This window comes from Helianthus annuus, chromosome 4 (genome assembly GCF_002127325.2).
Source record: "Helianthus annuus cultivar XRQ/B chromosome 4, HanXRQr2.0-SUNRISE, whole genome shotgun sequence".
NCBI lineage: Eukaryota > Viridiplantae > Streptophyta > Magnoliopsida > Asterales > Asteraceae > Helianthus > Helianthus annuus.
In genome coordinates, this window is record NC_035436.2 from 3,078,295 (window position 1) to 3,093,853 (window position 15,559).

General features: G+C 36.4%; 2 protein-coding genes across 2 annotated transcripts; both read right to left on the reverse strand.

Moving 5' to 3' along the window:
* Positions 1 to 5,362: 5,362 nt before the first annotated feature.
* Positions 5,363 to 14,310, reverse strand: LOC110935517 (UMP-CMP kinase 3). Its single transcript, XM_022177900.2, has 10 exons — positions 14,213 to 14,310; positions 12,614 to 12,670; positions 12,473 to 12,527; positions 11,268 to 11,385; positions 9,513 to 9,669; positions 9,356 to 9,436; positions 8,091 to 8,198; positions 7,882 to 7,953; positions 7,502 to 7,529; positions 5,363 to 5,563 (listed from the first exon to the last, which is right to left on the reverse strand). Exons 2-9 carry the CDS (start codon positions 12,641 to 12,643, stop codon positions 7,518 to 7,520), a joined length of 633 nt encoding a protein of 210 aa, XP_022033592.1. The 5' UTR covers positions 12,644 to 12,670; positions 14,213 to 14,310; the 3' UTR covers positions 5,363 to 5,563; positions 7,502 to 7,517.
* Positions 13,979 to 15,557, reverse strand: LOC118491302 (velvet complex subunit 2-like). The gene is made up of 3 exons (XM_035988938.1): positions 15,495 to 15,557; positions 14,759 to 15,319; positions 13,979 to 14,020 (listed from the first exon to the last, which is right to left on the reverse strand). Exons 1-3 carry the CDS (start codon positions 15,555 to 15,557, stop codon positions 13,979 to 13,981), a joined length of 666 nt encoding a protein of 221 aa, XP_035844831.1.
* Positions 15,558 to 15,559: the final 2 nt, after the last annotated feature.

The following is a 15,559-nucleotide window of genomic DNA, read 5'->3' on the forward strand; positions in this document are numbered from 1 at the left end:
GACATTTAAGAGATATACAGTCAAGAAAATTAAGAGCAATGGTGATATATATGCGGATTAGACACCAAAAAATAAACACTCAAAAAATAGCTACAATTTAAGGAATGTGTTTAGTGATGGTATCAGATTTCTAATTGATGGAGAAAGGTCTGGTGGCAAGAAAAGCTGCTTACAGGAGGTTGTTAAGTGTTTTTGCTCGATGATTCCATTCTTAAATTATGATTATAGTTTATTTAAAAAAATTAACAGAATTTCTGATGTTTTCTGATAAATCAGATGAAATTTCTGATAAAATAATCAGATTTTAATTTTAAATACCGATTATTTTAAAAATAACGAGCCAACCAAACCGAGCTAATCCGGCTTGTTATGAACTGAGCTAGGCTTGCTTTGTAGCCGAGCTGGTTGGGTCAGTTTCAAACTGAACCATATCAAACAAGCCTTTTTTAAGCTAAATCTGTGAGTTATGAGTCACGTGCTTTTTATATAGCCCTACATGTTGAGATCGGAATGTCCTACATGTTGAGATCGGAATGTGCATAGGAAAGTTGTATATAGAGCATCAATATTGATACCAAATTGATTATTTTATGTTTTTGTAGACTAATAAAAACTAATCTGAAAGGACCAACATGAAAGTATTTCGTACTACTCAAAGAAAGCATAAATGCAATTAAAGACTATATGGGGCACAGCCTGATTCTTCTAGTTAATATTAATAATATGGGCAAAAGATCAAATACAAATAATTTTAACATACTAAACATACAAATTGAAGGAAAACCCAAAAAGACAAGGTGACATTTTTGTAATTACCACCAACTATCAAAGTTACAACCAAAAATACCTAAAAAAAACACTTTTTTTTTAACATTTTTTATTAAAAAATCGCTACATTTCGTTAGCAAAAAAAAAAAAAAAAAAAAAAAAAAAAAGAAAATAATTTTTTGCTGCTACTAAAAGTAGCGATTTTTTAATAAAAAATGTTAAAAAAATAAAATAAAATAATTTGTGTGTTTTTTTTTTTAGATTTTTTAGGTTTTTTGGCGGTTTAGTTTTTAGCATTTTAGCTTGGGTGGGGTGGGGGGGGGGGGGGTTAGGTTTTTTTTTAGGTTTTTTGGGGGGTTTAGTTTTTAGCATTTTAGCTTGGGTGGGGGGGGGGGTTAGGTTTTTTTAGGTTTTTGGGGGTGGGGGGTGGGGGGGGGGGGTTAGGTTTTTTTTTTAGGTTTTTGGGAGGTGGGGGGGGGGGGGGGGTTAGGTTTTTTTTTAGGTTTTGGGGGGTGGGGGGTAGGTTTTTTTTAGGTTTTTGGGGGGTGGGGGGGGGTGGGGGGTTTAGGTTTTTTTTAGGTTTTTGGGGGGTGTTGGGGGGGGGGGGGGGTAGGTTTTTTTTAGGTTTTTGGGGGGTGGGGGGTTTAGGTTTTTTTTGGGGGTGGGGGAGTGGTTAGGTTTTTTTAGAGGTATTTGTAGAGTAACTTTGATAGTTATTGATAATTACAAAAATGGCACCTTGTCTTTTTGAGTTTTCCTTCAATTTATATGTTTAGTATGTTAAGATTATTTGTACAAGAACTTTACCCTAATAATATATAGGTAATAATGGTAATACAATTTCAGAAAAACAATCATGAACATGTTTAACTCTATATACACCCTTTACATCATCAAAACAAAATGATCCAACTTGAGTCATTGAACTCCTATTTACAAGGTGCATTTTTAGTTCCCACTGTCTATTTTATATTTTAATGCATCTAAGTGTCTTCCACCAATTCATGTGGGTTAAACACAGAGCTAAGTTAGATCGTAAGATTGAATAGATTCATGTAATTTTACATTTTAATTTCTTTGTCTCTATGTACGGTGGCTTTCAGAACTAATCTCTTGCTAGATCTGTTTAAAAAAAAAAGGAAAAAAAAAAACATAGCGTCTCCATGGTTTCTAGCAAGCATGGTTGTAAAACAAGGTTTTCAAGGCCGAGTACTTCCCGAGTAGTCGCTACAAGGTAGGCTGCTGAGGCGACTTTCTTTGACTCCGCCTAATTATTCAGAATCGGTCAAACGCGGTCAACCTCGGCCAAAATAGTTTCTAGTAGGTCAACTTGGGCCGAGTTTGACTTAAAAAATAATAAAACATAATTTCTATACCTATCATATTAAAGAATGAATATCATTCCACGTATTTTGTTATAGATATTAGTAAATTTATGTTATTTGACATATATTTAATTTTCAAAGAGTTAATTACTGTTTTCGTCCCTGAGGTTTGTCAAAAATAACGGTTTCAGTCCATTAGTTTAAAAATTGCGATTCCAGTCCATTAGTTTCATTTTCGTAACCATTTCAGTCCACTAACTTAACTCCATCCATTTATTTTGTTAACTTTGAGTTAACTAACTAATTCAGGGACGATTTGCGTCAGTTTTAGAAACACAGGGACTTAGTGTAAACTCTAAAACATTAAAACAAAAAAAATAGTAAATTCCAAAAAATCAAAAAATTCCAAAAAAAACCAAACAAATTCCAAAAAATTCTAAAAAATAATAAAAATTCTAAAAAATCATAAAAATTCTAAAAAAATCCAAAAAATCCGTTTCGGCGCGAACTGTTTCGAACCCGAACCGTTTCGAGCTGAACCGTCCGTACCGTTTCGACCCGAACCGTTTCGAGCTGAACCGTTTCGACGCGAACCGTTTCGACCCGTACCGTTTCGAGCCGAACCGTTTCGACCCGTACCGTTTCGAAGCCGAACCGTTTCGAGCTGAACCGTTTCGAACCGAACCGTTTCGACCCGTACCGTTTCGAAGCCGAACCGTTTCAAGCCGTACCGTTTCGAACCGCACCGTGCCGTTTCGAACCGAACCGTTTCGAGCTGAACCATTTCGAACCGAACCGTGCCGTATCGAACCGAACCGTTTCGAGCTGAACCGTATCGAACCGTACCGTTTCGACCCGAACCGTTTCGAAGCCGTACCGTTTCGAAGCCGAACCGTTTCGGTTCGATACGGCACGGTTCGATATGGCACGGTTCGCGTCGAAACGGTACAGCTTGAAACGGTTCGGTTCGAAACAGTTCGGTTCGATACGGCACGGTTCGGTTCGAAACGGTTCAGCTCGAAACGGTTCGGTTCGAAACGGCACGGTTCGGTTCGAAACGGTACGGCTTGAAACGGTTCGGCTTCGAAACGGTACGGGTCGAAACGGTTCGGTTCGAAACGGTTCAGCTCGAAACGGTTCGGCTTCGAAACGGTACGGGTCGAAACGGTTCGGCTCGAAACGGTACGGGTCGAAACAGTTCGCGTCGAAACGGTTCAGCTCGAAACGTTTCCGGTCGAAACGGTACGGACGGTTCAGCTTGAAACGGTTCGGGTCGAAACGGTTCGCGTCGAAACGGTTAAGCTCGAAACGGTTCGGGTTCTAAACAGTTCGCGCCGAAACGGATTTTTTAGATTTTTTAGAATTTTTTAGAATTTTTATGATTTTTAAGAATTTTTATTATTTTTTAGAATTTTTTGGAATTTGTTTGGTTTTTTTGGAATTTTTTTGATTTTTTGGAATTTACTATTTTTTTTGTTTTAATGTTTTAGAGTTTACACTTAAGTCCCTGTGTTTCTAAAACTGACGCAAACCGTCCCTGAATTAGTTAGTTAACTCAAAGTTAATAAAATAAATGGATGGAGTTAAGTTAGTGGACTGAAATGGTTACGAAAATGTAACTAATGGACTGAAATCGCAATTTTTAAACTAATGGACTGAAACCGTTATTTTTGACAAACCTCAGGGACGAAAACAGTAATTAACTCATTTTCAAAAACTAATTTCTTTATAATTTAACATGTCCGAGTACTCCTCGAGTACTCTCCGCCTACGCAGAGTACTCTCAACTCCCCGGTCAACCGACTAGGGAGCGCCTAGCGACTGGTACAACCATGCTAGCAAGCAACTATGGCTCTTTCGCCTTGTGAAGCGAAGTTCATGGCTGCTACCACAACTATGTGCCAAGCTCTATGGCTTAGTGAAATAATGGGATTGAGGTCGTAAAATGTATTGTTGAAGGTAGATAACATGTCGGCTATCACTCTCATTAAGAATCTTGTCAGAGACTAAATCAAGCAGGTTATTATTAGCCGGTTGGGTTGTGGTTTATGATTTGTAACTAAGTTTTGAGTAATTTTCTTAGTAATATAATTTGAGATTATCCAATATTTTGCATTTTGTTTTTCTGTTTTGTCGATATCAAACTTGAAAAGTAACCCCTAATGCTAATAACGTTAGATTTCAGTTAGTTAGACCACCCGTAGTGGGGCGTGATTTTTAAAAAAATTGAAAAAAAAAACGCCTCAAAATGCCCCCCCCCCCCCCTTACACTAGGCGTTATGAGGCGTGTTTTTTGAAAAAAAATACCTTTGGCGTTTTATTTAAAACGCTTGCACACAACCATGACCAACCAATCACCACTCACATGTCTGACAAGTTCATTTAATGCCGCCCACTTTTGCAAAAGAGTAGCAGCTTTCTCTTTGCCCCAACCAATGAGAAACTAGTAAGTGTTTTTTTTTTTAATGATTGGAAGGGGGTTATTGGCATAATGCCCCACTACGCCACTTTTGCTATAATGCCCCATCGCTGACTAGGACGCCACGTGTCGGATAATGCCCCATGGTGGGGGCATTATAACACATTACCACTACACATGTTCTTAGAAATTCACAAAATTGTAGTTGACATCCTATCTTGAAACTCTTAATGGAATAAAGTTTCCAAAAATTACATGTCCACAACATCATTTCATCGAAATACTTGAAAAATAACGTTCAAGGGGATGAACGTGTAATGATGTTGTGGACATGTAATTATTGGAAACTTTCTTCGACTGAGAGTTTGAAGATAGAATGGCAACTACAATTGTGTGCATTTCTAAATGTCTGAAATCTAACGTTACTTGCATGTGTTATAAGCATGATTATTAACACTAACATGTGTAAAAAAAAAACCTTTCTTATTACAATAAATCAGCCAAATGTAAGGTTAAGGGGCTGTTTGGCAACTTCTGAGCGAGTAAGTGTTGAACCAGTAACCATTAAGAGCCAGTATAATGCTTAACCGTTCAGATGTAAATATCTGACCAATTCAGATAAGAGGTCTTAATCGTTCAGACTCAGTATAATGCTTAACCATTCAGATACAAATGTTTGAACCATTCAGACATCTGCTCACGAAACAAATAATCTGAACCATTAAGAATACATTAAGAGCTGAAACAAACATCCCCTAAATTCCTTATAGTCGTTGACCTTAAGTTATTCCCACTATTGTCAGTTGGTTTTAGAATGGAACTCCATATGGTCTCATATATTAGTCAGATAAGCTAAATTATTAGTATGATAAAGGGGTGTTCATAAATCATCAAGGATATAACTTATAGTTTGAGAACAATAGATGACAATGTTGATTTACAACTCATCATGTAAAAAAGATACGTCGCGTCTTATGATTACCGGAGTACCCTAAAACTAAGCCATCATACTGTCTCATGGTCACATCATACATTCGCGTTTCAACCACCACTGCAATGACAAATAAGCAACGAACGATTACGTATTGTGTTACAATAGTGACAACCATACCCATTAAAATCTCACCCACTGCAAAATACTTATATTGTTTTAGTATTAAATGTGATTCCTTGCCTTTTTGTTATGAGTGGCAAAAACTTCTATATATTTTGTAAATAAGTTGGACAATGTAGAGTATATAACTATAGGGTGGGGTTCTAGAGTGAACACTAGTGTATTTGCGAACTGAGTGAACAAATCCTAGCCATTGATCTACACACGTGTATGCAGGGGCGGACCTAAGTTCATGGGTGGGTGGGCGGGCGCACCCTTTGAAAGAAAAAAAATAGTGTATTTTTTAAGGAAAAAACCCGATCGCACCCCTTAGAATTTTTCAGTCGCACCCCTTGAATTGTCTGATGTACATTGGAAGAGAGAAAGTGAGAAAGGTTTCATCGAATTTTTTTCTCCGGCCATTGTATAGTTGCAGAGCTGTTTGAGATGTAGGTAGAAGATGATATGAGAAAGATGATAACTAGATGTATGCTCTAGAGTCTATTAAGTCTACCCACTATGTACTGCAAAGTTTTCTTTCATGTGATCATGATAGCTAGATGTAGGCTCTAAAGTCTATTAAGTATACATCTCACTAAACCCTTTTTTTTCTAACTTAGAACTTAGAAACACAAAAAAACTAAAATAATAAAAAGGAGAGATTTTATAGTCAGTCAACTGAATTCTTAGTTATAATGTTTTACAATTGTTGATTTATTTAATTTAATTAATCTTTTTTGGTTTACTTTTTTTTTTTATTTTATTGTTTCATTTAAGTATTTTTAGTTAGAGTAAAAGGTTCTCACACAATAACAAATATTATCTCTACTAATTTAGTAGAATAGAATGATTTTGTTTGACTTTTATTTAATTTATGTCTTTACTCTATTATTTTATTTATTTAGTTATAATTTACTATTTTTTACATAAATATATCTTATAATCCTCCATTTGAAGGTGTTTACTTTGGCAACAATAAAAAAAAAAACTAAAGAAGTGTTGTATCCTTCTTATTTGTTTCTTATTTAATGTATATTGGTCGGTAGAGTTTCTTACTAATGTACGTAAATCAAGATTAAAAAAATTCTATTGCAACTCTTTGTATTAAAATTTCAATTTTCTATTTTCGCCAAAGAAGATGACCTGATATTTTGACAAACTTTTAACTGAAGAGTCTTTTTTTTTCTTTTTCTTTTTTTTTTTTTGTAATTTCCCCAATTCACTAAAAAAAAGTTCCAAAGTGATTATATGAAATTCATAGTAAAATGTGATAATGTGATTATTGATTTGAATGAGAATCATATTAATTGGTAAAATTTTAATGCTTTTATTTGGTTTATAACAAGATTTATGAGTCACATAATGGGTGATTCCTCAATAGTAAAGTTGGATTATATTAAAGAGCACCTTATGATATATAAACTTCCGAATATGCTGACTTGACCGACCTAACTCGACCCGACTTGAACCGTTCCGAAAAAAATTATAATACAGTAATGGCCAAACGACCCCAAAAAATTTTCGCACCCCATGAAAAAATTTCCTGGGTCCGCCACTGCGTGTATGGCCAGAATCTCATCATCAAATCGTAAAATACACTAGTGTATTTCAACATCAAATCCTGACCATTGATCTACACACGTGTATGGCCAGGATTAGTTCACTCAGTTCGCAAGCTACACTAGTGTTCACTCTTGAACCTAATCCTATAACTATATATGTTAAAATTGCATTCTACAAATATGTTATCATAAAAATAAAACAAAAAATATAGCAGGTTAACCCGCTTTGACCCGAATGGCCGAGTCCATCTGACTTGCTTTTAAACCTGCCCAACCCATTTTGACCCGTTATACAACCCGCCTAAACAAAAAACTAAGCATATTTGGTTTTTACCTCGATTGGATATCACCTAGGCAGCAGCCTGCAAAATATAACAATTACACCATAAAGCTAGAGACAAACACACACATACATACATATATAGGGGAAGGTTAACGTACAACAGCTCCTTAACATGCGACGGCACGCAACTTAATTACGCATGTTCATTTGTAAATTACGCACGTTATAAATTTCAAACCCTAATTACGCATGAAGAAGGAATCACGCATAGTCAAAACACAAAATCACGCATAGGTTGGTTTTTACCCTAATTACGCATGTTATATCATAATTACGCACGTTATTTTGTTGGTCGCGTACGGTCACACGTTAAGAGACTTTTGTATTTTAAACATGGATATAAATTACTGGCATTAAATTTATAAATATACCTTGTCATCAACAGGGGTGAAAACAGCCTTAACTGCTTCAAAAACTTCGGCAACCGGCTTAGCGGCATCGATCTATGATCGATCAAGTTTAAATTAGTCGTCACAATATTACTAACAAAATTTTCAGCATACCATACCAGTAGTAACAATGATAAAAAAAAAAAAAAAAAAAAAAAAAAAAAAAAAAGATAAAAAAGTAGTTTGTTTACCTTTCTGACCCTCCCCTTTGAGTTGTAATAGTTGATAACAAAGAGACTAGATTCAACGAAAACCTTAAACCGCTTCCTTATTGTGTCAATGTTATCATCTACTCTTCCCTTCATACAACAAAGTTAAATTCAAATAGTTAAAAAAGTAGTATGGCTCAAGTAAAAAAAAAAAGAAAAAAAAAAAAGATATTCCACGGTCCTCCCAACCGCCGAGGTGATCCCACCTCGCAGACCGCCACCCAGCGAGCCTGAGTCTGGGGGTAAATCTGCTACCGTAGGGGCATTGGGAACGAGCAAGACTCGAACCCGCCACCTCCAGGTTAGAATGCGGGCTGGTGGCCATTGGGCTGACACATTCGCTAGAGGTGGGAATTTTGACCCATGTACTTGAATATGGGTCGACTGTGGTTATGGTTTAAATCATACGTATGAAAGAGGTGGGAATTTTGACCCATGTACTTGAATATGGGTCGACTGTGGTTATGGTTTAAGTCATAAGTATGAAATATCAATTGGGCCGAGTTTTTTAAACATAGCACGAGTCAAACGGGTTGAGTGGGTCGCCGAAAGTGTTACTCGGATGTCTTCAAGCCCCTATATTGACTTATTCAAACACATTATAAATTATTTTTAATATAATACAATAATTATTCATAAAATTAGGGGTGTAAACAAGCCTAGAGGCTCGAGAGCTACTTGGGATGGACTCGGTTAAAAGTTAGAACGAGCCGAGCCTTAACGAGCCTGGGCGCGAGCTCAAGCCTGAAATACAGCTCGTTTAGTTATCGAGTCCAAGCTCGAGTTGGAGTCTGAAATACAAAGCTCGTTTAGGCTCCGAGCATAAACGAGCCCACACATAATTTTAGTTTTTTTACATATAAATGATAATGATGATTATAACCCAATGGTTTCAACTTAGGCCCATATGATTTAAAGTAATAACTTTGGTAAGCTGAGCTCGAGCCGAGCTTTGGTTCGTTTAAGCCTTTTTTCTTTTTATTAACCCTTTTCTTTTTATTAACCCTTTTTTCTTTATGGCTTTTTCTTTTAAATGAAATGACAAAAATGCCCTTGGCAGACTTAACAGATATGGATGGAGTTAAGTCAGTTGGACCAAAATGGCAACGATGAAACCTTTTTGGATCCAGATGTTAAAAATGAAACCTTTGGACTAAACTGGCAAAATGACCCAAACCACAGGGACTAAAATGGCAATTAACTCTAAAAATAAAAACTAGTAAAATTAATCAAGTTGTATACCGAACCTGGTTGCGGCTTAAGAGGCGCCTCTCCATCTCTTCCTCAGAACAATCAAAGAAAAGAACAAACTCGGGTACAATTCCGGTCTGTATATTACCATAAGATTATAACTTCTTTACCAATAAATAAACATTTTTTTATGTAAATTTGGTCACAACTTACGACTGACTCAAACATTGCACGGTTTTCCTCATTACGGGGAAACCCGTCGATCAGGAACTTGTCGTTCTCACTTTCCATAATTGCTTTTTCAAGAAGCTTAATGGTTACTTCTGGCGGAACGATTACTCCTTCAGAAATCATGTTCTGGATCATGGTCCTATAATGTATCAACACAAAATTTATATATTTATTTCCAGTGGTCAAACCATAGTTGTTAATAGCGATTACTATGCAGTTAATCTCGGTGATATATCGGTGATATATCGGTCATATCGGTCGCCCAGTAAAATATCGGTCTCAAATATCGGTCAAAATATCGGTACCGATATTATCAGCGATATTGACAGATATTTGACCGGTTATGATTTGACCGATATAACCGTTATATCACCGATATTTGACTGATATAATCGATATATCACCGATATATCACTGAATTATTATCAACTTATAAAGAAGCAACTTGAATATGCATTATTGTGTTGTAAGATGTGCTTAGGGGGGTTTTCAAAAAAAAAAACTATAATTTTACTTTGTAACCCTAAAGTTTTTATCTTTAACAATTTAAGTTTAAAGTTTAGTCTTTGTTTCCTTTTAACCCTAAAGTTTTAATATTTCACAATTTAAGTTTAAAGTTTAAATCTTTGGCAATTTAACCCTTTTGATTAATTTGATTTTCCACTTCTAATTCAAAAGTTTCTACCTTATACGATTTAACTACTTTGATTAATTTGATTTTTCACTTCTAATTCAAAAGTTTCAATCTTTTGCAATTTAACCACTTTGATTTTTTTTACTTATGTGTGGTAATCTTGGCTTTGGGGTTTTTTAAACAAAAAATGGTTATGCATATGGTTGTTAAAACCTTGGCTTTTGGGGGTTTTTAAAAAAAATTAATGTTTTTACTTCACTCAAAAGTATTTCATAAATTACTTTTAACCCAAAACTATTTGTTTTTTTTTTACTTTTAACACAAAACTTTTTATCTTTTGCAATCTATCCTCACAACTTTTTTTTATTTTCAGCTTTGGTCCTTTATAGTTTTTGTTTTCCGCAAATTTTTCGCTTTATACTTCGTTCTAAATTTTGTGACTTAACACATCGGAACGTGCGTCTTTGGTTTAACGTTTTTACGTTTCGTTTTAAATTTTACGAGTTAACACGACGCAACGTGCGTGTGTGGGTGAACGTTTTTACATCGTCTATTTTTTCGCGTTTGACAGGTTCAACATAACATACGCGTCTTAAATCGACTTAGTTATAACTAAAGAATCCCCGCCGCATTGCGGCGGGTCGTAATTCTAGTTAGTATTAAATTGCTATATATATAAATTCTACATTGTATTAAAATCACCGATATCCCACCGATATCTCACCGAGATAACCTATATCTCAAATATCGGACCTCGACCGATATCCGATATTTTACCGCATTAACTGCATAGATAGCGAATAGCGATAAATAACGGAAGCTATTTTATAAATAGCGATACGCTAGAAAAAAAGTTAAAAAAAGTTTATATGTATATTATCTGAAAATACCCTGGTATATACGCTATTTAAGAAAAATCGAAAAATCCAGCTATATTTAATCGTTATTTATATTTAAAAAAATAAAAATAAAATAACTGAAATCCCGCTGTTAATGGCTGCATATCATGTAGTGACCTTCGACCAATACGCTACGCTATTCCCTATAGCGACCACTATTGTCTATTGACAATTATGGGTCAAACAGGTCAAAAGAAAACATACCCGTTTTCAGATCCGGAACTTATTTCGGCCCGGAGAAGATCTCCGGCACTGAGATGCGTATACCCAAAGTGTTCTACGATATTTGCACATTGTGTACCCTTGCCACTGCCCGGGCCTCCTGCTCGATGTAAGAGAAGACACTTATTGAAGGATATGCGAGACATTTCCAGTAAAATGTTGCAAAATTCTTATTTTTTATTCAAAGCTTTTTTTTTCTAAACATGATTATTTGTAGGCCTGTAAACGAACCGAACGTTCATGAACTGGTTCAGTGGAAGTTCGTTTATTTAATAAACGAACAAACATTAACACAATTTTTTGTTCATTTAATTAAACGAACGAACATGGACACATTTCTTCGTTCATTTATGTTCATGAACGTCCATTTATGTTCGTTCATCTATGTTCATTTATTTACATTTGTTTATATTCGTTCGTTTATGTTTGTTTCAAGTTAAATACACAAGTAGTTATATTTATATAAATATTAAACATAAATGGAACTTTCTATCTACTTATATAAATATAACTAATTGGTAATTGAGCTTTCTAGTAATAAAAATGAGTTTTCCAATGGAATTTATCATAAGTAATCACTAATTTATATAAAAAGAGTAAATTACTTTTTGAGTCCCTGTGTTTTAGTGGTTTTAACCACTTTAGTCGAAAATCAAAAAGTTTAACGCCCTGAGTCCCTAGCCATTTATTTTATAACGTTTTGAGTCCAATTTTGTTCATTTTATAACGGTTTGAGTCCAAAAATAGACTCAAAAGGTTAAAATTTGGACTCAAATGGTTATAAAAAAAAGCGTCTAGGGACTCAGAGCGTTAAACATTTTGATTTTGGACTCAGATGGTTAAAATCACTAAAACAAAAGGACTCAAAAAGTAATTTACTCTATAAAAAATTACTTTATGTTCGTTTATGTTTTGTAAATTATGTTCATTTATGTTTCTTCAATTATGTTCATTTGCGTTGTTTATTGTGTGTTAAATTACGTTCATTTACATTTGTTTGTTTGTTTATGTTCGTTTACGTTCGTGAACTGTTCTTTTAGGTCTTAAACAAACAAACATGAACATGCTCATTTTCGTAATGAACGAACACAAACAAAAAAAATTGTTCGGTTATATGTCCGTGTTCGGTTAAATTTAAATGAACGAACACGGTTTACAAGCCTAAATAGAACTATAGAAGTCCTCACCTAGAACAAACACAACTTTGGGCTTCTTTACACTAAGAGCGCTTTCGGTTCCTTCCTGCAACCAATTAGACAATATTTAGCTTCTCATAAATGAACTATTCTAGTATTAAGCCGATTAAAACAATGACGTTATATAGCTACCGTATGTGCAGCATCAACGCTAGTCCCCATGATCCACACTAGAGTAGGCTTAGCTTACTGCATCCAACAACAAGGAAGTATGAAACATTTCCGCCAAATTTTTTTTATCATACTTATGATTTCAATCATTTTGTGACCCGATTTAATTACCAAAATTTCAGGAATTTTCTGGATATGATCAAATTCAAAACCTTTTGCTCTCTTTAATACACCTGGCAAAACGGGTGGGCCGGGTAGAGGTGTACAAATCGGATTTTTTTTTAAAAGAGTTAATTACTGTTTTCGTCCCTGTGGTTTGTCAAAATTCACTATTTCAGTCCATTAGTTTAAAAATTGTGATTTCAGTCCCTGTGGTTTCACTTTCGTAACCATTTCAGTCCCTGTGGTTTCACTTTCGTAACCATTTCAATCCATTATTCTGTTAAGTACAGGGACTGAAATAGTTACGAGGTGGACTGAAATGGTTACGAAAGTGAGACCACAGGGACTGAAATCGCAATTTTTAAACTAATGGACTGAAATAGTGATTTTTGACAAACCACAGGGACGAAAACAGTAATTAACATCATACACTTATGATTTCAATCATTTTGTGACCCGATTTAATTACCAAAATTTCAGGAATTTTCTGGATATGATCAAAACCTTTTGCTCTCTTTAATACACCTGGCAAAACAGGTGGATCGGGTAGAGGTGTACAAATCGGATTTTTTTTTAAACCAGTCCCGTTTTTAACCGAACCGGTTTTTTTGGTCGGGAAAAAACCGGTTTTTGAAAAAACCGGCTCGGATTTATAATCGGTTTTACATAGTGGGATGCCGAACTGGGTACTAATCGATTCGGTTCAGTTAAAAACTGATTTGGGCCAAAAAACCGGTTTTTATCATAAACCGGTTTCAAAGATCAAGAATACTAACTGTATACAAACCGCCGGTTCGGTTCGGGTTGAAACCGGTTTTTTAAAAAAACGGTTAAAAACACCGGTTTCGGTTCTAAGACCGGTTTTTAAGACCGGTTTCGGTTTTTAAGACCGGTTTTGGTTTTTAAGACCGGTTTCGGTTTTTAAACCGGTTTCAAAGATCAAGAATACTAACCGGTATACAAACCACCAGTTCGGTTCGGGTTGAAACTGGTTTTTCCGTCTATAAAAAAAACGGTTTCGGTTCTAAACCGGTTTTTTGTACACCTCTAGGGTCGGGTGGCGGGTCAAAACGGGTTCGGGAAAATGGGTCAATTAAAAAAGGGTGGTTTTGGTTCGGGTTGAAACGGGTCGGGTCAGAACGGGTTCCGGGTCGGTATTAAAAAAAACCCTTTTTTTTTCACTTTGATCCAAAATTGATATGTTTAATCTATGTAAATTGGATCTTATAAACAGTCTTTGATCAGTTGTCCATTCAGATTAATCTTCTACATCCATTTAATCAAAGCAAACAAGAATCAATTTTGACAGTAACCATATAAACAAACATATATATAGATCAAATCAATCAGATCAAAAATTCAAAATGCATGCAAACAAACAAACATTAAAGGGTTCAAATTGTGTTTGACATTGAGTTGACTAGATAAAACAATGCAAGATTTTAGAGAAAAACTAACCGAAAAATGTGTGTGAGAAACTATGAATGGCGTATGGGTTGCAGCTGTTGGTGGTTCGAGCAACAAGCAAATTTGGGGAAATGTTCGAATAATATATAAATATTTTTTCAATATTTTTTATTCAAACAAGTGATTTGAATATTTCGTTTTGGGCTTATTTTAGTGTTTACTATGATTTAGGCCCGATTGAAATACATGTTGTTTGGGCCTTGGGGTTAAGTAAAATTAAGGGTCTGTTTGGTATGAGCTAATGGAATGGACAGGGGAATGGAAATCGACGGGGTAATGGAATTGATTATTACCATTTGATGTCTTGTTTGGTTACCATGTGTGAATGAAATGAACAATTACTTTTTGTTGTTTAGTTTGCGAAAACGACGAAGGAATAAAATCAGATTGTGCGTAGTGCTAGGTTTCAGTTGTAGCGACGGCGGTGGTTAGCGGTGGTGGTGGGTGGAGATGACGGCGGATGGTGACAACGATGGTGGTGGTGGATGATGGTGGAGGTAGGTGGCGGTGGTGGTGGGAGGTGGTAGCAGTGGCGACGGTTGTCGGAGGTGGTAGCGGTGGGTGGTGGCGGTTGATAGCGGTGGCGGTGGTGATCGGAGGTGACAGTGGCAATGGTGGCGGCGATGATCGAAGGTGGGTGGTAGCGATGATTGTAGGTGGTAGTGGCGACGGTAGGTGGCGGGTGGCGGCGGAGGTGGGTGACGGCGGCGGATGACGGTGGTGGTGGTGGTGGTGGATGACAGTGGAGGTAGGTGGCGGTGGTGGTCGGAGGTGGTAGCAGTGGCGACGGTTGTCGGAGGGTGGTAGCGGTGGGTGGTGGCGGTTGATAGCGGTGACGGTGGTGGCAGTGGCAATGGTGGCGGCGATGATCGAAGGTGGGTGGTAGCGATGATTGTAGGTGGCAGTGGCGATGGTGGGTGGCGGCGGTAGGTGGCAGGTGGCGGCGGAGGTGGGTGACGTCGGCGGATGACGGCTGTGGTGGTGGTGGGTGGTGGTAGCAACGATGGTGGCTTGTGGTGTGTTAATGATGGGTGAAGAGGGAATGGAATGGAAAAAAACCAGGGGGCGGATGGATTGATTTTGAGGGAATACTTGCTGCTAAAGAAGTCAAAACATACTTTTTAACCAATGAGAATACTTGCTGCTAAAGAAGTCAAAACATAAGATGCCCCTGATAAAGACTGAAGTAGTTAAGTTACTATTGCCAAGTAGCTTGGTACTATCAAAGGTTATTAACTTGTTAAGACCATGTTAATGTTGAGTGTCTTAATACTAACGAAGACACTAACGATAGCAAGATTGACGTTAACAAAGAGCACAATATCGTGATGACCATGT

What these genes read in the sequence shown, in the direction of transcription:
- LOC118491302 (XM_035988938.1), bottom strand. Translation starts at nt 15,557, where the DNA reads ATGGTCATCACGATATTGTGCTCTTTGTTAACGTCAATCTTGCTATCG. An exon ending in TATCGTTAGTGTCTTCGTTA is followed by an intron (nt 15,320 to 15,494) that starts GTATTAAGACAC and finishes TGACTTCTTTAG; the next exon opens with CAGCAAGTATTCCCTCAAAA. An exon ending in CGCTACCACCTCCGACAACC is followed by an intron (nt 14,021 to 14,758) that starts GTCGCCACTGCT and finishes AAATGGATGTAG; the next exon opens with AAGATTAATCTGAATGGACA.
- LOC110935517 (XM_022177900.2), bottom strand. Translation starts at nt 12,643, where the DNA reads ATGGGGACTAGCGTTGATGCTGCACATACG. An exon ending in CAAAGTTGTGTTTGTTCTAG is followed by an intron (nt 11,386 to 12,472) that starts GTGAGGACTTCT and finishes TACATCGAGCAG; the next exon opens with GAGGCCCGGGCAGTGGCAAG. An exon ending in CAAAGGGGAGGGTCAGAAAG is followed by an intron (nt 7,954 to 8,090) that starts GTAAACAAACTA and finishes GATCGATCATAG; the next exon opens with ATCGATGCCGCTAAGCCGGT.